This window comes from Salmo salar, chromosome 11 (assembly GCF_965601325.2).
Source record: "Salmo salar chromosome 11, fSalSal1, whole genome shotgun sequence".
Taxonomy (NCBI): domain Eukaryota; kingdom Metazoa; phylum Chordata; class Actinopteri; order Salmoniformes; family Salmonidae; genus Salmo; species Salmo salar.
The window spans coordinates 27,706,959-27,726,924 of record NC_138301.1 but is presented as its reverse complement, the minus strand read 5'-3'; the positions used below and the strand labels follow the sequence as shown (position 1 = coordinate 27,726,924).

Here is a 19,966-nt window from a genome sequence, read left to right as displayed (position 1 = left end):
GTAATGTGGACAATGCAGTTGAATAAAACTACAGGGTATTTGTAATGCACTTTATATACATCGATATTAGCCAGCAGTGTCTGTTAAATGAAACTACCCAGATCCAGGAAAACGATATGCAGTTTGAAGCAAGTTTATGGCCACGTTCTTGTTCGTCTATATCGTGCTGCGCAGTATGCAGTCATATCGGTCATTGATAATGTAGACACTAAAGCTCTGCTAGTGAGAGTGATCAACGCTAGCCAAGGAGGACATGACACCCTTCTAACCCGTAGTAGCAAATGAACTAGAATTATAATTGGCTGGCTGCATAGTTCTAAATAGATTACACGTCACCTGATCTGACAGTATACAATTACCCAAAATAGGCTCCAAATCAAATTACTGAGTGCACAACTGTGTAGCTGTTAGTAAACAGTCAAATGCATGCAATCCAACTTAACTTTTTTTAATATGTTGTGTATATAGATGGTTCATTCATACACCAACCAAATGCTTGAGACCTTCACGATCAAGTCCAATTGTACATGCTTCAATGAAGCATCCAATTGACTTTGTGCTCACAACAGGTCTTGTATCCAAACTGAATACCAAGACCATTGTCTTTAAGGAATCTAGAATGTTTCCACTTTAGCAGCAAAGTGATGCCACTCATTATTCTACACATAACCAAATACAGCGGTTTGTGTTTTAAATGGTCTTAATTGATTTAAAAATTGCAGTCTGATACAGAAGGCTAGGAGACCTGAACAATATGAAAGTGCTAGTCATTAATTTACAGAGATCAGGCATCACCATGAAGTATCCAATATGCTACATATGAATACACTTGACACCTTACAAAATGCCTCTGGTTGTTTTAGCAAGGCTACTTAAAAATCAAGAACCTTGGCTTGTATATACATAACAAACATGAGAATTTGTTAATGCAGAAAATAACAGACAACACTACTACCAGAGGTATGATCTTATCACGCACGGCCTTTTAGCCAGAACAGTGAAAATGATGAAACATTTAGTCCCATTATCAATTTCAAATTGTTAAGCCCTCCCGTTTTGTTTAAGAGGGAAGAAAAAAAGTTCCCGTCCTAGTATCCTCCACATTGGATCCCAGAAAACAATGTTGTTTAGAGCTTCTTTTTTCTCTTGCTCAAGTTCTTGGTTTGTTTTCCCAGCCATTTGTTGCATTTGGTTGCCTTCCCACTTCTTCTGGTGCTATTTCCAATTTGATAGTCAGATTGAAGAGTCAGTGAGAAGAACCAGTTCTGGAACCACTAGTTAAGGGAACAACACAAGCTTTTTTCACTTCACTACAATCAGTCAGAGTAATAAAAGGGAGAAGGGATGACTCAATTCATTCCTGGAGCGTTGCCACCAAAATTGAAATTAGTTGGCACCACTTCTGGCACTGTGAACTTGTATCCGCCATGCTTCTCGATCATTTTGGATTCTGGAATGAAGAAAATAGGGCAATTATACAACAGGCCAAACATGGTAAGTGTTTATTTCCTATGATATTAAAACAATTAAATAAAAATGAACAGCTGTCTTATTGTATGACGGGGATACATTTACTTACCATGTGCTGCCCGTCTCTGGTCTGCAAGTGTGCCAATGTCATGAAGGTGTTTTCCTTGTTCCTCATCAAGGGTTTGTGTGAGTGCCTGGTACCATGCTGGGTCACGGGTCTGGATATCTGAGTTGGAGAGAAACATAGTTAAGTTTTCCTCCGCTTTACACTTAACATATTGCATTCATGTCTTCAATCCCGAGATCTCGTTTGTATTGTGTTTTTAAACCATCTCAATGTCTTCAACTGAAGAACACTGCTGTGGGGAATTGAACCCAGAGACATAGAACGTGACCCTGATCCAGTGACCCTGATCCAGTGACCCTTTCCAAATCATTATCATTTCATCACTTAAGATCTTGTACTAATAATGCACTTCAAATAACATGCCTCACAAATTTGTTTCGTAATATTATTGAGTGTAAACACGTATTCACTGTTTATGTCCAATTTGTGTCCTCAACTTGACGACCCATCACTAGCTTTGTGTGTCTGAAAGGTGGTCTCTTTACTCTGTAGTATGGCCTTGAAAATCTGGTATTCATCCACCAGGTTGTCTTCATCGTCTACAGCTGTAGTGTAGCCCTCCAGTGCAGTCTCCTCTGCGTCATCCTCATCCCAGTCCTCATCATCCCCATCCTCTCCTGCATGCTTGGCCAGCATCTCCAAGTACTCCTGGCCCTCCTCATCAATGTCATCCTCATCACTGCCCAGCTCGACTGAGGAAAGGCACAACAGATTAATTTATTACTGATCAATCTACTAACACAACTCAAACCATCTACCAATGAAGTGCCCCTTGCAGCTGTATCTTATTCTATTCAATATAGTAGGAAGATTAAATAAGGGAGTGACAATGGGACTTATGAGTTCAGAGGGTAGCACAAATGCCGTACCATTCTCCTCATCCTCCTCTCCATCTTCATCTTCATCCTCATCCTCATTCTCGTTCTCTGCTTGACAGGCGTAGGCCCTCTTGAGGCCGTTGAAGAGCAGGATGGCTGCGGGGAGCAGTTGGCCGGCCACCTGGTTGACAGCCTGAGGCCTCTGCTCCAAGTCAATGAGGGCACACAGGCCAAGCACACAGATCTTCCTATCGTGGAGCCTGGGGAATAACATTTAAAAAAATGTAACTTACAGTAAAAGAAAACTCTACTTGATATCAAACTACATGGGGGACCAGAGAAACCAGACGAGCTGTAAATATATTAAACGTGAGCATCTTTCATGGTCTTACCCCAGGAAGCAGTCAACGTCTTTGAGCCACTGGGAGATGAAGTGGTTGGTGATGGGCTCAGTGTTGTTTGGGAAGCGCAGGTTCTCCAGGGTGTTGAGCAGCAGAGGGGGGCTGTAGTACAGGGCTGCGATGGCCACTTGCAGACACATGGTCCTCAGCTCACTGGTCTTCACCTCCCTCGTCAGCCTCTCCAGCGCAGCCGCCACAAACAAGGGAACAACCTGCAGGAGCGGCAAAGAAAGTCTAAGGTGAATGTATAGTACAGTGCTTCTCAAAAGCAGTTACTTTGAATACAGTCGTAGCCATACAAGATTTAGTGTAGAAGCCAGACGCTTACCTGATCAATTCCACGCCCTTTGCACTGCAGAATAACCACCTCCAACAGCTTGGCTGCATGACACTCTGGATCCTCACCTGGATCACCAGTCAGAACCTGCATGGACAACAGATGATCAACTTGTTCACACCCAGCAGAAATACACACCACCAATATATGTGTGAAAAAAATGGCATAGCGGCTGTAAATTAGTGTACCTTCTTGCACATGCTGTAGATTATCTCCAGGTATTTAGTGTCAGACAGGAGAGTGTCTGTGTCAACTGTGACGTAGTTGTGAAGGAGAGGCATCATGTCTGAAATAGAGTCACATTCCCCATTTAATATAGCGTGCATCTATATAATAGTCAAATCACTATAACAGACAGTTGAGACTCGCAGGTTGGTGAGCAGTATACCTGTGAAGTAGTCAAAGCCATCCTGCTGGAAGACCTCGAACACCAAGGGGAGGAGCTGCCACATCTGTGGGGACACCTGCTGGCAGGTCAGGCTGTGGGCCAGAGACAGGATCTCCTCGTAGAACTCTGAAAATCAACACACAGGCTGGGTGTCAGAGAGGTAAATATAGGACAACGCCCACAGAGTGAGACAGTCACGTAAATGACTCTAGGCACCTCGTCCACCTGTACGTGTCAGAGAGACAGGAGGACCCGGTTGGAATGTGGTGGGACAGGAAGAGCAATGAAGACTTACCCAGGACGTGCTGCTGCAGGACAGTGCCAATCACCTGCAGACATATACCCTCCAGCTGCTGGGTGATCTAAAACAGAAACCCCATTCATTTAGTTAGAGCACTGGAACACACACACAGACAGAGATTCACCATGAACATACAAGTGGTGTTGCAAGAGTAGATTTGATCATTTCATTGTGCAAGTCATTTCCAGAAAACCAAATACCTGTAGGTAGGCACATTGATAAAAACATCATAAGTCAAGAGCTTTACTTTACACAGTCAACGACCATGAGTAGTATACCAAGAAGACATATCTAACTGTTGACCAACATTTGCTGGTTTGGCTGGTTCCAAGCTCCACAGTCCTGTGCGTCGGCGGACGTACGGGCAGAGAGCCACAGTGCTATTTCTAGAGGCATCAGCCTGCAAGGCACTTTGAAGAGAGAACAGCCAGAGAACAGTGTGTGTTTCCAGGAGCGGGTGGGCAGCTGGGAGTGTGTTGGCAGGCAGCACTATGAGTTGGGAGGGAAGCTGCTGTACTAAGTATATATGCCTTGTCCGAACCAGAATGGCCAATAGGGCAGGAGCCCATATCCTGTTTCTATAGTGAGACAGCTTGATGTACAAGTAGACCGACAGGACACCATGGCTGTACTCACCTCTTTGTGGTCCTCCACCACACTGAGCAGTGTGTCGATAGTGTTGAGGATGCCCATGGCTGTCACCGCCTTGTCGTCCCCTCCCTCCTCGTCAGGCCCCGTCTGGATGACCTGGTTGAAGGTCATTGCCTGAGGAGAGAAGGGAATAACAGCCATAAGTGGGTTTCCCTGAGAGCAGGGTCTTTAAAACCAGACCAACATGGAACTAGGAGAGATGGTAATTGGACCTTATTACCTCTCTCCATGGCTGACAAACAGAACTGTAAACTGATCAAAGGAAGGAGACTTCCTGTGCAGGGCCTTTTTATCAGGCACTGAGCACACTCCCCTCACCAAGTGCTGTGTCATCTCCACGGCGATGGGCGTGACCTCTTCGCTGTACTCGCAGATCATCTTCTGGATGACATTAGTGAGGTCATCGTTCTCCGTTTCACGCACAATGTGCAGGAGGGCCTGCATCACAGGCCGGATGAAGGGAGTGATATACTCTTTGGCTAGGAAAGAGGAAAAACATGACAGAGGAGCACTTAGTGATAATCAGCTATATCATTTGGATTCAAGAAGAACATAACTATTAATGTTATTCAGCAAAGAAAAAGACTCCATATACACCTATGGTGTGTTTGAGTCTGACAGTGTAGAGATAGCTACCTTTCTCCTGGTTGCTGATGAGGACCTGCAGGGCAATGGCTGCCTCCACTTTAACAGGCATCTCGTTGTCGTTGATCAGGCAGAGGCGGGTCAGCTCCAGAGCTGTCTGCAGGTTCTGGTCACTCTTAAACTTGACCTCACAGAAGTAATGCAGGACCCAACAGGCCTATGGGGAAACACCAGAGATGGTGGTTAACACAGTTAACCAGTGCAGGACAGTAAAACTGGCTATACTTTTGCAGAATTCTCCTAAATCTAGAATGTCTATCTAGAACCATCAAGATGTGAAGAGTTGAAAAGCCACTGCAATGACGGAGGCAGAACTTTCAGAAAACACTGGTGTTTTACCAAATCATTGTCATTAATATTCTTGATACACTCAATCAAATGTATTTATAAAGCCCTTCTTACATCAGCTGATGTCAAAGTGCTGTACAGAAACCCAGCCTAAAACCCCAAACAGCAAGCAATGCAGGTGTAGAAGCACGGTGGCTATGAAAAACTCCCTAGAAAGGCCAGAACCTAGGAAGAAACCTAGAGAGGAACCAGGCTATGAGGGGTGGCCAGGCCTCTGACTGTGCCGGGTGGAGATTATAACAGAACATGGCCAAGATGTTCAAATGTTCATAAATGACCAGCAGGGTCAAATAATAATAATCACAGTGGTTGTCGAGGGTGCAACAGTTCAGCACCTCAGGAGTAAATGTCAGTTGGCTTTTCATAGCCGATCATTCAGAGTATCTCTACCGCTCCTGCTGTCTCCAGAGAATTGAAAACAGCAGGTCTAGGACAGGTAGCACATCCGGTGAACAGGTCACATGCTCTCCCCTTCTCCCCACTGGAGCCCTGGGCCAGAATGATCTGGCAACGTGACACTTACTCTGGCTCTCATATAGCCCAGCTCACTGCGGAACAGAGTGAAGACGTGGTTCTGCAGCATGAACTCCATCTGGTCTTTATAGACCTTTTTCTGTTTCCGGGGGAGAGCAGAAAATTAAATTCTGGTTAACAAAAATGCATTTAATGTATTTGACTGCCACGTGGGATCCATAAAGTGAACTTAAGTGCTAAAACAATTTGGCAAAATAGTTACACAGAGTCAGCTACCTCATCTGATGAGTATGTGGTCAGATCAAAGGTCAACTAGAAAAGAGGAGATAGCAGATGGTGTTGGGTTAATCACCTTGAGCAGGATTTCAGCCAGAGAGCCAATCATGTGCAGCGCTCCATCCTTCTTCCTGGGGTCAGAGGTGGGCTCAGTGAGGATCTGATAACAGAAGCCCATGGTCTTCTGAAGAACCTAGAGAATAAAGAAATGCATTCAGTCAAATGTGCTGCTACTCTGTGTATCCTGGCTAACTGCTACACATTAACATCAAACACCTCTGATATGCCCCAAATGGCACCCTAATCCATGTATGTATAGTGCACTACTTTTGACCAGGGCCCATGGGGTAGTGCACTATGTAGGGAATAGGGTGCCATTTGAGATGCAAGCCAGGACAGTTTGTGGGAGAGTATGGAGGCTGGCCCGTGGTGAGGAGTCAGAGACGTCACAGGTCAGTACTATGATCTCCAGTGGCTCTATGGCTGCAGGTGTGGAGTGAGCACTGCCGCACAGACTGTAAGACACAGCCAGACGGCAGCACGTAACATGGACAGGCACCACACACCCCGTTCACCCACAGCCAAAACGGAATAGAACTACCTCCATGCTAAAACAACACCTTACATTTAGAACAGAAAGAAAGCCGTAATACGTAACACATCTGACTAAGGAGCTACAGCAACTAAAGTAGTGCTTTCTTCCAGCTATGCTCCTGTGTTTTCCAGTGTTCTCCTGGCTCGACGCGTCCAGACTGGTTCCAACAGCTCTGTACTGTTGTTGGAGCAACAGGGCGTTAATGAGATCCACAGCAGGACAGGACGGAGGAGTGGGCAAGACCATAAATAAGGGCAGGAGTGGGGCCAGTAGAGAGAGAGAGAAAATAAAAAACAGGCACGGGGCTGGGTGTCCCAAATAGCACCCTATTCCCAATATAGTGCACTACTTTTGACCAGGGCTCTGGGGGGGGGGGGGGGGGGGGTAAGTAGTGCACTATATAGGGAATAGGGTGCCATTTGGGATGAAACAGGATCACATCATGGCTGGCTGTTGACCCTGCCAGGACCAGGAGGACCCAGCTTTCACATCAGAACCACAACTCACTTCTTTCCTCTTGTTGCAGGAGGTGAAGAGCAGGGTCTGGGCGGCCGTGGTGGGAGAGATGAAATCCTCGAACACATCTGAGACAGGACAGAGAGTCAGCAGATCAGATGGCACATTGCATTGGATTGTTAGAATAGCTTTACACAGTTAAATCTTTGAACTGATCACTTCCAGGCAGTCTGATTCCAGGACATTCCTTCTGGATGACAAACACTACAGAATATTTCTCTGATTTCCATAAACAAGAATGGTGCTTACCAAACTTCATGCGAATGTACTCGTATGGGTCCTCCTCCCACAACTCCTGGTCACTGTCCGTGTAGCACATGAGGGGGAAAACCACGTCCTGAATGATGCCCTGGATATGTGGCTTCAGGTTCTTCCAGGTGACAGCGTGTGCGATTCCCTGGTTAATATAGTTGAGTGTCTGCTGGAGGACTCTGGGAGCCACGTATTGCTTCTCCTTGTACTGATATAAGACCTTCAGCAGCACCTACAGACAGGAAAATCAGTTACCTTTGGTTGAGATCAGACTCCCATGCAGACAGACACAGCTGAAAGGCAACCTTCTGTCCCTCAGTCAATCACAGAGTCATACATTACACATCTTTCAGCTCAGACAAAGCCAAGAGCGACCTTAGCCTCTCACCTGTTGTGCTGCCACTGCGTATCCCTTGAGGAAGAGATCAGCAAACTCTGTGTACTCTTTGGTAGTGTTGCCTGGGCTGCCATACCTGGGAGGGGTTTAAAGATGCCTTCACAGGTTAATATACACTGAACCAAAAAATAAACACAACATGTAAAGTGTTGGTCCCATGTTTCATGACCTGAAATTTAAGATCCCAGGTTTCTCTCCAATTTTGTGCACACATTTGTTTACATCCCTGTTAGTGAGCATTTCTCCTTTGCCAAGATAATCCATCCACCAGACAGGTAATGCTAAGTGACATCATTAAGGGATTATCACTTTCACCTGGTCAGTCTCATGGAAAGAGCAGGTGTTCCTAATGTTTTGTACACTCAGTGTAGAATCAGTGACAGTGTGCTGGGGTGGGTTGAGTAGGCTTACCTCTCAAAGAGCCTGGCCAGGATGTGGAGGGCCCACTTTTTACACTTCCACCAGGGAAGCTCAGGTCTCTCGTCCTCATCCACCTGCAAGGTCTCCTGTGGGGCAGACGGGGAAGGAGGGGAGAAAGAGCGAAGGAAAAAATATATAAAAAAATAATAATAAATCAGCTTTCTTTCAACTAGCAGCAATAAAATAAAGCAAACAAACTACAGCTAATCTGTTTGGGAGCTACTTGTTTTGCATAGTCAACCTATTTGTGCTCCCCTCCTTGCCCTACCACAGTAAATCTGCCCTCACCGGAGGCACGTCTCTGTCCACCACTGTCTTCAGGATCTCCATCCACTCTGTCAGGTTCTGTCGGTTGATCAGCTCCAGGGGGAGGTTATACTGTGGACAGAGAAAAGGAGAAACCCTGTCTATTCAATTCAAAAAGCTTTGTCGTCGTTCCAATGGACATACAGAAAACCCTAGACAGCAGTGCAGTCTGGAATGCTGAGGGGGGACAGGTCTAGCCCAGTGGCCCTGACATGGACCAGATGGTCCTCAGCCCTCCCCCTCCAACAGGACAACCATAATCGACCCATCTCAAAAGCCAGTATTATGGAAGGAGTAGCTAAATACCTGGACACTACAGCTATACATCCACATTTAGACAAGTACCATACACTCCCTATACAATCAACACAGACTAATATATACACTTAACTTCTAAGAAGGTGAGAGTGAAGGATGTGGTCAATAGTACCTGGAAGAGGGCGTAGAGGATCTTGAAGATCTGTTTTTGCACCAGGACAGATTCACTGGAGGGGTCAGGGAGCAGCTGGATGAAGCGGTCCTTCAGCATGGGCATGAAGATCTGCATGGCTGCCACCAGAGGACTGCGCTCGTCCGGCTTCTTGTACCTGTCAAACACACAATCAGAAACATCAGCCACCCGAAGACATAGCAAACAGCTCGATAATACGGTCTCTGTCCCAAATGGCACTCCATTCCCTATAATGGTTGGGACACAAACATGGTCACTCTAAAACAAGGAGTCCTTACTCATAGTTTTTAACCAGCTGATAGAGGCAGAGCAGGATGCCCAGCCAGCCGGCGCTGTTATCTGACTGCAGGTAGAAGCCAATCTTGTCCACGATGGCAGTCCACTTGCCGGGGTAGTCGTGTTTAATCATGTGGTGGATGCATGTCGTCAGCTGCACTCTGAAGGGTTAGAGAGGAGAAAGGTTGGAAGACGATCTGGTTGATCCGAGCTTCCTCTACCCCCCCCCCCCCCCCCTGCTGGCGCTGTGCAGTGAGCTGAGCAGCCACAGGGCAGTCGGTTACCTGATGCGCTCGGGGGAGTGGATGATGGCCTCCACGATGTTGTCACGGATAAACTGCCTGTCCTCCTCTGGTATGTTATTGACAGGCGTCTCCGTGCTGGTGCCGTCCCCCTCGCTCCAGTGCTGGGTCACCATGTTCTTTAGGTATATCACCCCTGGGGAGGGGAGAGGGGGACAATCAACTGACTGAACATAAGACAGGCTTCATAGAGATCATATTAAAAATGGATTACATACAGTGCATTCGCAAAGTATTCAGACCCCATAACTTTTTCCACATTCTGTTACTTAACAGCCTTTACAAAATTGATTGAAATGGTCCTCCCCCCTCAAAATACTCCATAATGACAAAATTAAATAAAAAAAGCATAGACATTTTTGCAAATGTATTAACAATAAACTGAAATATCACATTTACATTAGTATTCAGACCCTTTAACTCAGTAATTTGTTGATACACCTTTGGCAGCGATTACAGCCTCGAGTCTCATTTGGTATGACGCTACAAGCTTGGCACACCTGTATTTGGGGAGTTTCTTCCATTCTTCTCTGCAGATCTTCTGAAGCTCTGTTAGGTTGGATGGGGAGTGTTGATGCACAGCTATTGTCAGGTCTCAAAGACATTGAGACTTGTTCCGAAGCCACTCCTCAGTTGTCGTCTCGGCTGTGTGCTTAGTTAGGGTCGTTGTCATGTTGGAAGGTGAACCTTGGCCCTAGTCTAAGGCCGTGAGCGCTCTGGAGCAGGTTATCATCAAGATCTCTGCTCTGTTCATCTTTCCCTCGATGCTGACTAGTCTCCCAGTACCTGCCGCTGAAAAACATCCCCAGAGCATGATGCTGCCACCACCATGCTTCAACGTAGGGATGGTATTGGCCAGGTGCTGAGCAGTGCCTGGTTTCCTCCAGACGTGAGTTCAATCTTGGTTTCATCAGACCAGAGAATCTTGTTTCTCATGGTTTGAGAGTCCTTTAGGCGCCTTTTGGCAAACTCCAAGCGGGCAGCCATATGCCTTTTACTGAGGAGTGACTTCCGTCTGGTCACTCTACCATAAAGGCCTGATTGTTGGAGTGCTGCAGAGATGGTTGTCCTTCTGGAAGGTTCTCCCATCTCCCCAGAGGAAGTCCAGAGGTGTGGCAGAGTGACCATCGGGTTCTTGGTCACCTCCCTGACCAAGGCCCTTCTCCCCCGACTGCTCAGTTTGGCCGGGCTGCCAGCTCTAGGACGAGTCTTGGTGGTTCCAAACTTCTTCATTTTTAAGAATGATGGAGGCCACTGTGTTCTTGGGGACCTTCAATGCTGCAGAAATGTTTTGGTACCCTTCCCTCAGATCTGTGCCTCGACACAATCCTGTCTCGGAGCTCTATGGACAATTCCTTCGACTTCATGGCTTGGTTTTTGCTCTGACATGCACTGTCAACTGTGGGACCTTATATAGATAGACAGGTGTGTGCCTTTCCAAATCATATCTAATAAATTGAATTTACCACAGGTTGACTCTAATCAAGTTGTAGAAACATCAAGGATGATAAAAGGAAACAGGATGTACCTGAGCCAATTTCGAGTCTAGTTGCTAAGGGTCTGAATACTTATGTAAATAAGATTTTGTTCTTCTTCATATAATTGCATACATAAAAAAAACTTTGCGCTTTGTCATTGTGTGTAGATTGATGAGGAAATGTTTTTATTTAATGCATTTTAAAATAAGGCTATAACGTAACAAAACGTGGAAACGGGAGCAGTCTGACTACTTCCGAATGCACGATATAGAATTCTATGGCAGGATTAATGTACAGCTGGTATTCCACCCACTTTGATTTAATTAATGCAAATCAAATGATATTGAAGTAAAATCTGCTTTGATCATGGGGTTTAAATTTAACCCTTCCAATTCCTATGGATTTCCATGGAATTGCAGCTGGTTAAAGTGGCACAATATTCTCCACATCTCTTTACATCACTTAATATCAGGGAGATCTCTAAATTGTTAGAGGGAGTCAGTGTTACATTGGGTGGTGTGAAAGAGTCCATCAGCCTAGACAGCAGCAGCAGATCTCATGACCAGCACATTCACTGTGACTCCTCTCATGTTTTCAGGCTCAGAGGGAGTCGCAGTCAGCCGGGAGAGTAAGAGGAGTGCTTTTAGGCCCCTTTAAGAGCCCACACCTCTCCTCTCAGTCCCAACACACTAGCATGGCCCTGTTCATTAGCACTCCCCATCCAAACAAGGACTAACTCAAATATTCATCCTTCCTCTGCCCCTGAAATTACAGCTCACATCTGCCTGAGAGGGATAGGCTATATAGCCTAACCTAGGCCTACTAACGTTTCAGCCTACTTTTATTTCCCTTTTTTTGTGCCATTATTACTTGTGGTTCCCTATGTCCCTTGGGGGAGGTAAATGTAGGCTGGGTTATTGATTTTATTTTCTCCCTCTTTTAATGTGGTCTGGACGGGGGCTACGTTGTCATTTACTCAACGCGGGGCGGACAGGATGAGGCATTTCTTTGCTGGGGAGACGTTGTGCGTTGCTAACTGTTCCCGGTTTGTTGTTTTTTTCGGAACACAGAATTGAGACTGAGCGGGGGGGGGGGGGGGGTTAATAGATCCAACTCAGCTGGGATGTTCAGAGATTGTTATTTTATGTACACCATTTATTTCCCTTTTATGTGAACGCAGCTGTAACTATTATCCACCTTTACCCAGAGATGACTTGCACTAAAGTTCGTTTACTGTTCGATGACGATGACTAGTACCTTAAATCTATTGACATGGAACTGCCATGGTCTAGGTCATGCAATAAAACGGAAAAAGATACGTGCTCTAAAAAAGGAAAAAGCAGACATCGCGCTATTACAAGAGAGACACCTCTGTGATGCTGAACATGCCAAACTCCGCAGAGCTTGGGTGGGACAGGTGTATTTCTCATCTTTCAAATCAAACAGTAGAGGTACAGCCATACTTATCCATAAGAATGTTCCATTCATAATTGACAAAAACATATCTGATCCGGAGGGGAGATTTATTTTGATATCTGGGTCACTGTATGGGCAACCAATTACTATCTTAAACATATACAGATACTCCTGCTTTCATGTCAAAAATGATAACCCTGTTCAATGAGCATTGCGTTTCCTTTGGCGTGGTGGCCGGAGATTTTAATTGTACCCTCATCCCAACCCTAGACAAATCTTCTCAAGTCCCCACCACAAATTCTAGATCTGCAAAGATGTTGAACTTTCTTACTAAAGAGATGGGACTGATAGATATCTGGAGAGAGACTAATAGCTCATCTATGGACTATACATACTACTCTAATGTCCATAACACCTACTCCCGTATAGATTACATTTTTATCCCAAAGAGTTTCATAAATTCAGCCACGTGTACAATCGGAACCCATAGCACATTCAGATCACGCCTTTGTCCACCTCTGCTTTGACCTCTGCAAAAACATTCCGAGGTCAAAGAGCTGGAAATTAAACACCTCTATGTTATCAAACGAAGCGTTCCATACATTGGTAACTACATGGACAGACTACTACACACAAGACAACAAAGATTCTCCTGTTTCTCCGGCCACAATGTGGGACGGTGCCAAAGCCACACTAAGAGGTCATCTAATTGCATATGCTTCCTCTAAGAAAAAAGCAATGGAAGCACACAGGCTAGATCTTGAGGGAGCTGGAACGCTGTGATAAAGTACATAAACAATCCCCAGACAGCACCTCCTGGAGTCAACTTAAAGCAGCCAAAACCAAACTGAATTTGGAATATACTCGGGAGATAAAAAAATTGTTTTCTTTACTAAACAGAAATACCATGAGTATAGCAATAGGCCGAGTAGATTTTCTTGCTTACCAATTTAAAAAAAGAGCAGTCAGAGCGTACAATCATGGCTATCCGAACAGCAGAGGAGGTCACATATGACCCAAAAAAGATGAATTTAACTTTTCATGATTTTTACTGCAAACTATATACCTCTGAAAGAAATCATACAGATTCAGATCTCAACTCCCCCTTCACTCCTGAGGAGGTCCTGGAAGGAATTACCTCCATGCCACCTTATAAATCCCCAGGCCCAGATGGATTCCCCAGAGAGTTCTACAAAGCTTTTTGTCATTCCCTCATTTTCTTCCAAGAGGAGGTTTAGAACTCAGTTGAATGAATTTGAAACCCTTCTTGTCACAGCACAATCCATTAAAGGCTAAATATCTTATATCTATAGACTCCTTTCTGAGAAAGGAGGCTCCTCCTTTACTCCTTTGAAAAGAATCTGGGAAAAGGACCTTGGTCTGACTATCAGTGATGAGTTATGGGGGGAGGTTTGCGACAGGGTATACTGCTCCTCTACTAATGTAAAAATGAAAGAATCTAATTACAATTTTTTGTACAAATTTTATTACACTCCAATGAGACTCCATAGAATGAAAACAGACATTTCTCATAACTGTAAAAGATGTACCTCTGAAAGTGGAACCTATATGCATGTATTTTGGAGCTGTAGAGATTGCCAGATCTTGGCAATCTATACATACTGCTGCACAGAAAATACGAGATGTACAGTTTGATATGACCCCGTGTATCTATCTTCTTAATGCCCAACAGGACTTTGTTCTTGATCCTGACAGAAAATTTGCTTATGACTATTACATACTTTGCTAAGAAATGTATTCTTCTATTGTGGGCCTCTAATACCTCTCCTACATTTAAAATGTGGATTGACCAGATTGTTGACTTTCTCCCTCTTGAAAAGCTCACTTTTACCTCCGCAAGAGACAGCCCAAGTTTGATACTCTGGTCTCCACTACATTTCAAATTGGACAGAGTGAATGGGGTGATTAGGGAAATGAGCAATACATGTTGTGTAAGGTGAGGTAAAATCTAAAAACGAATTATTTGCTCGTCGTCTCAGCTAAGGCTGGAAATAGCTAATAAGAACCTTGATAGTGCTGCGGCAAGTTATATATATATTTCTTTTTTAATAATTATTCTTTGTGTGTATATATATATATATATATAATTATTTTTTAAGTCTGTCACATCTGTGAATGTGGAATGTGTTTTGTTGGTTGAAAAACTAGAAAACGTAATAAAACTTTAAATTGAAAAAACAAAACAAAAAAACAAACCATGGCAAAAAAAAAATGCTATTATTATCTGTCATAAGCAGGCAGGCATTTGCCCTCAATAGGAGAGGGACCTGGGTCTGATCTCACTGCCTTTATGGGAATCCCAGACATTTGCCTGCTAGCTACGGAATCGCTTAGCTCCTCCCTGTGTCAGATTACAGCAAATGAGCCTCATTACCGCGGCACTTGTGGCCAAAATGCAGAGTGTGAAGTTCCTGTGGCTCTCCTGGGGAGAGGTGCCAAGCCAACGTTTAAGCATCTGTTCACCAATGGCATGCCAGATATGATCTACCCGTGCCACCATTGCAGCTGCATTAACTAAATGCAATCTGTCTGAATCGGAGTCAGGTGCAGCAGGGCTCTATGGCAGGCCAAATAGCACAGTCACAAGAAGGCTTTCATTTCTGCTCAACACACCAGTTCCTGGAGAGGTTAGCTTAGAAATGTCCAGGTCATCTGTTTGACAAGAGGCACACAGATTAGCACCCAATGCATAAGACAGGATGGGCTGCTGCCAAGTTAGACTTTTCTCCAGGCTGTCATATTACTATTGTGTTGTTGAAGCAAACTACAATGTAGAAGAACTGACAAAGTTGCAAGATAGAAGTTAGGACATGATGCTATTGGTTAGCACAATTGAATACGCTAGTGTGGAGTCTAGCAGCAGGTTGAAAATGACAGGCTCTGTCTGGCAGCCACATATTTTAAATGTAATAAAAGTCAATGAGCCACTGATCAAGAGCAGATCGTCCTACCATATAATTGCACATCATTACCAGAGGCATGTGTGATACATGGACAGGCTACCAACGGCCCCTCACACGGAGCATCTCAAACATGTGGAATGTTATTTTATAACAAAGGCAGCTGTATCAATGACTAGACACTGTCCAGGCCGAGCAACTATAGATTTCACTAGAGCCCCCTAGCAGACTAAAAGAAGTGTGAAATCTCAATGCCGTAGGACAGGATAAAATAAGCTGCAAAGGTAGCATCATATACAACAAAAACACATTTTTTCCCCTTTCTATCATGTGTGTATCTTGGTGAACAAATGCACATGTTCATGGGAAACTGGTCAGTCTTCACAATATGACTGGTGTCATCAGTGTGGGAGCTGTGGCCGTCAGGGCAGGGGTCATCTTTGAGAAAGCGTGCTCAGTTCATTTGAGCTACAGTTGTAGATACTCTTGTAGATTTCCATCTGCAAGAGAGCCCAGAACCCCACCCCATCATAATAAATACCCATCCTCTGAAACTCACCTGCTTGTCTGACGGGCAAATCTAACTGATCAGACATGGTGACTTGCAGCAGAGCGGACACAAAATTCACCTGGGTGTGACCCTGTAAATTAAAGCAGGAAAGGATGCATGAATATCAAACACTGCTGTGTATTTGACCTATATATCAGCAAAACAGTGTATAACAAACATCTTCAGCCATTTGACTCCTTGCTGTCACCAGTCCACCTGGTCATGCTGTTGCTCCAGTTTCAACTGTTCTGCCTGTGGCTATGGAACCCTGACCTGTTCACCGGACGTGCAACCTTGTCCTGGACCTGCTGCTTCCAATGCTCTCTACGAAACCTGCTGTCTCTAACTCTGAATGACCAGCTATGAAAAGCCTACTGACATTTACTCCTGAGGTGCTGACCTGTTACACCCCGTACAACCACTGATTATTATTATTATTATTTGACCCTGCTGGTCATTTATGAACATTTGAACATCTTGGCCATGTACTGTTATAATTTCCACCCGGCACAGCCAGAAGAGGACTGGCCACCCCTCATAGCCTGGTTCCTCTAGGTTTCTTCCTAGGGAGTTTTTCCTAGCCACCGTGCTTCTACATCTGCATTAGAGGTTGAACGATTAATCAGCATGGCCGATTTCAAGTTATAACAATTGGTAATCGGCATGTTTAGACGCAGATTATGTACGATTACATTGCACTCCGCGAGGAGACTGCGTGGCAGGCGCCAAGGTAAGTTGCCAGCTAGCATTAAACATATCTTATAAAAAAAAATAAATGAATCATAACATAATCACTAGTTAACTACAAATGGTTGATGATATTACTAGTTTAGCTTGTCCTGCGTTGCATATAATCAATGCGGTGGTTGTTAATTTATCATCGAATCACAGCCTACTTCACCAAACGGGTGACAATTTAACAAGCACATTCGTGAAAAAAAGCACGGTCATACCAATGTACCTAACCATAAACATCAATGCCTTTCTTAAAATCAATGCACAAGTATATGTATTTTTAAACCTGCATATTTAGTTAAAGAAATTCATGTTAGCAGGCAATATTAACTAGGGAAATTGTGTCACTTCTCTTGCATTCTGTGCAAGCAGAGTCAGGGTATAAGCAGCAGTTTGGGCCTGGCTCGTTGCGAACTGTGTGAAGACCATTTCTTCCGAACAAAGACCGTAAATAATTTGCCAGAATTTGACATAACATTGAAGGTTGTGCAATGCAACAGCAATATTTATACTTAGGGATGCCACCCGTTCGATAAAATACGGAACGGTTCCATATTTCACTGAAAGAATAAACGTTTTGTTTTCTAAATGTTAGTTTCCGGATTTGACCATATTAATGACCTAAGGCTCATATTTCCTTGTGTTTTATGTGGATTAAGATATTAAGATATCCAGTATATACATGAGTGCAGCATACTTTTTACATTATCATTGACCACATAAAAGTTTTAACTAGGCAAGTCAGTTAAGAACAAATTCTTATTTTCAATGACGGCCTAGAAACAGTGGGTTAACTGCCTTGTTCACGGGCAGAACGACAGATTTTTACCTTGTCAGCTCAGGGATTTGGGAATGAAAATGTGTCTCAATGCTTTGGCCCCCCACATATCCTTATATCACTTGCTATATTAAATGAATACTGTTCAGGCTTAACTGCTCCAGATGAGTCGAACGTAAGCAAGGAAAAATAGCCTCCTACCCGGTAGATAATGCACTCAGACCTCTCCCTGGATACCACACAACATGACTCAGATCTAACAATCCAACTGCACATTCTTGTTCTGTGGATTGAAATCCTGGGCATTGTATATTCTGTTGTCACGAAAAACAAAACGCCCTCAGATTGTTGAGTGGAGAAGTTAATGTACAGCTGTGGCCAAAAGTTTTGAGAAAGACAAATTAATTTTCACTAAGTCTGCTGCCTCAGTTTGTATGATGGCAATTGGCATATACTCCAGAATGAGTATATGCTAGGCCTACTCTTATCAAACTAAAGTTAGCTAATAATACGTTCGAGCTGATGACACACAATATGGACATATCACAGAAACAACAACTGACTTAAAGTTCACCTAAACCCCAGTAACATGACAACACCGTACATATATTGTTCTAAGGATAGCATTGCCGATAACAGACCAGACTATATTTGACACTGTCCCAATAGACTTCCTCCTACTAGTTAGCGAGCGAAACATGGCTAACTATGTGACCATGAAATAATTCACGCCGTCAGTATGTGTTAGATAACTATGGCACGTCTACATTTGACATATAAAGTCGACATCTAGACAATGATAATAGGCCATGTTGCACATAACCTTACAAATGAAATAGCCAGCTAACATTAGCCAAAGAATCTGCCCACGCTGACAGCTCATCGAATGACTCAATGTAACGTTAATTGATGTAACGCTAGCCGCAAAACGTTGCTAACGTAGCGCTAGCCAGCGAACATTCACTTTTCCCTTTGGCTTTCACAATGAGGTACAAACAAAACGTTTGCCCCGTTACTAAATGCGTAGCTATTATTAATAATTATTGCTATTGTGTACGTTGTGTCTTGCAAATTAACTAGCGTTCGATAAATCAAACCTACCTAGCTAGTTAGCAAATATTAGTTAGCTTGCTAGTTAGCTACGTTCATGGAAATAGTTTCACATTAGCTCCTCTCACATTAGACGTACATTTATAAATATACTCAAGCTTTAATCATCAAACTACTTTCCTAACTAACGTTACACCTGTCAGTTCGTCCGATTGGTGACATGTTGGCTGGCCAACTAGTTTAGGTAACTATATAAAATCAACGGGCTAGCTAGTTAGCACTACTGCCTGTGCAGGGCAATGTCAGCAGTAAAAAAAATACACTTGACACGTGATTCACTTAGCCAACTTGCAAACAGATTTTCTAACTTTTAGCAAACGCTAGCTACGTTCGTATACTGTATCGCATGATTTAGTTAGTTTAGGCCAAACTTGTATAAATAATGGCAAAGTGTGTCTTTCCAACGATTCAAACATGATACATCAGCTAGGCCAAAAGCAAGCATTGTCCAACAAGGCTTTTTACTGCGTAGCTAGCAGCTAATTATCAAGGAAGCTAATGCTAACTTCCCGCACGTTTTTAAAGAACCAGCTGCGGGTATACGGGGTGGATTCGCTTGGAGTTGCCAATCTTGACGTTAAAACATAATTTGAAACTTTGACATAATACCCATAACGTCAAAAGTCTGATATGTATTGACCGAAACATATGTCGAACAGAGAATATTCGATCTGTCAAAGTTCTGGACTGACTCTGGTCTCCCATAGCCACAAGCTAGGAGGACTCCATTCCATCTTTGATGTGTGACACAACAGAAGAGGCCCGATTAGCACCATCACAAGTCTTTACCTCGTTCAGCTGCCTCTCCGCGGCCTCACGCAAGTTTGGGTCCATGGTACCCCGAAGGGCCTCGATCAATACGTTAGGATCCATAGCTAAATCTGGTACGGCTCGGATTCAGTATTTATGTGGTCTATGAATTCCCAGTCAATGCGCACATGGACGCACCGCTCTTCAGTTACCGGCGCGAAAGGAAGAAGTGAATGAAGTACCCGGATAGATCAGCGCCAAATTTCTCCAACACGAACATCCGCTTCGAACTATTGCACTCTAGGAGTTGTAGTTCTACATGTGTGATCTCGCTCTCACACTGTCTTACGGTCAGTAAATAAAGACACTGCTGGTAATGAGAACAAACTATTATGAAAATGGAAAGCATGTCATTGCAGTTGGCTTGTCGATTTTAAGTTTTCATAACCATCTTTCATGATGATTTGGATGACATAA

General features: G+C 44.0%; 1 protein-coding gene and 1 non-coding gene across 3 annotated transcripts; both read right to left on the bottom strand.

Moving 5' to 3' along the window:
• Positions 1-432: 432 nt before the first annotated feature.
• Positions 433-19,775, bottom strand: LOC106562356 (importin-7). 2 transcript variants are annotated; one of them, XM_014127184.3, is made up of 24 exons: positions 19,529-19,775; positions 16,126-16,207; positions 9,734-9,887; positions 9,452-9,610; positions 9,153-9,309; positions 8,705-8,794; positions 8,408-8,502; positions 7,988-8,072; positions 7,597-7,831; positions 7,339-7,415; positions 6,313-6,429; positions 6,010-6,099; positions 5,130-5,295; positions 4,812-4,972; positions 4,479-4,607; positions 3,837-3,903; positions 3,542-3,667; positions 3,342-3,439; positions 3,145-3,240; positions 2,808-3,028; positions 2,467-2,675; positions 2,083-2,289; positions 1,580-1,696; positions 433-1,450 (listed from the first exon to the last, which is right to left on the bottom strand). In XM_014127184.3, the coding sequence occupies exons 1-24, from the start codon at positions 19,610-19,612 to the stop codon at positions 1,350-1,352; spliced, it is 3,123 nt and encodes a 1,040-aa protein (XP_013982659.1). In that variant the 5' UTR covers positions 19,613-19,775; the 3' UTR covers positions 433-1,349. The 2 variants fall into 2 exon arrangements, with proteins under 2 accessions (XP_013982659.1, XP_082813968.1); XM_082957842.1 differs by lacking the exon at positions 16,126-16,207 and having other exon boundaries at positions 19,529-19,715.
• LOC123725320 (small nucleolar RNA SNORA23) lies at positions 6,635-6,812 on the bottom strand. Its single transcript, XR_006757818.1, has one exon. It is a non-coding gene; the product is annotated as a small nucleolar RNA SNORA23 (small nucleolar RNA).
• Positions 19,776-19,966: the final 191 nt, after the last annotated feature.

Coding starts and splice junctions, on each gene's coding strand:
- LOC106562356 (XM_014127184.3), bottom strand. CDS start 19,612: ATGGATCCTAACGTATTGATCGAGGCCCTTCGGGGTACCATGGACCCA. Junction 4,973..5,129: donor CATCAGCAACCAGGAGAAAG/GTAGCTATCTCT, acceptor CCTCTTTCCTAG/CCAAAGAGTATATCACTCCC. Junction 1,451..1,579: donor CCAGAGACGGGCAGCACATG/GTAAGTAAATGT, acceptor TCTTCATTCCAG/AATCCAAAATGATCGAGAAG.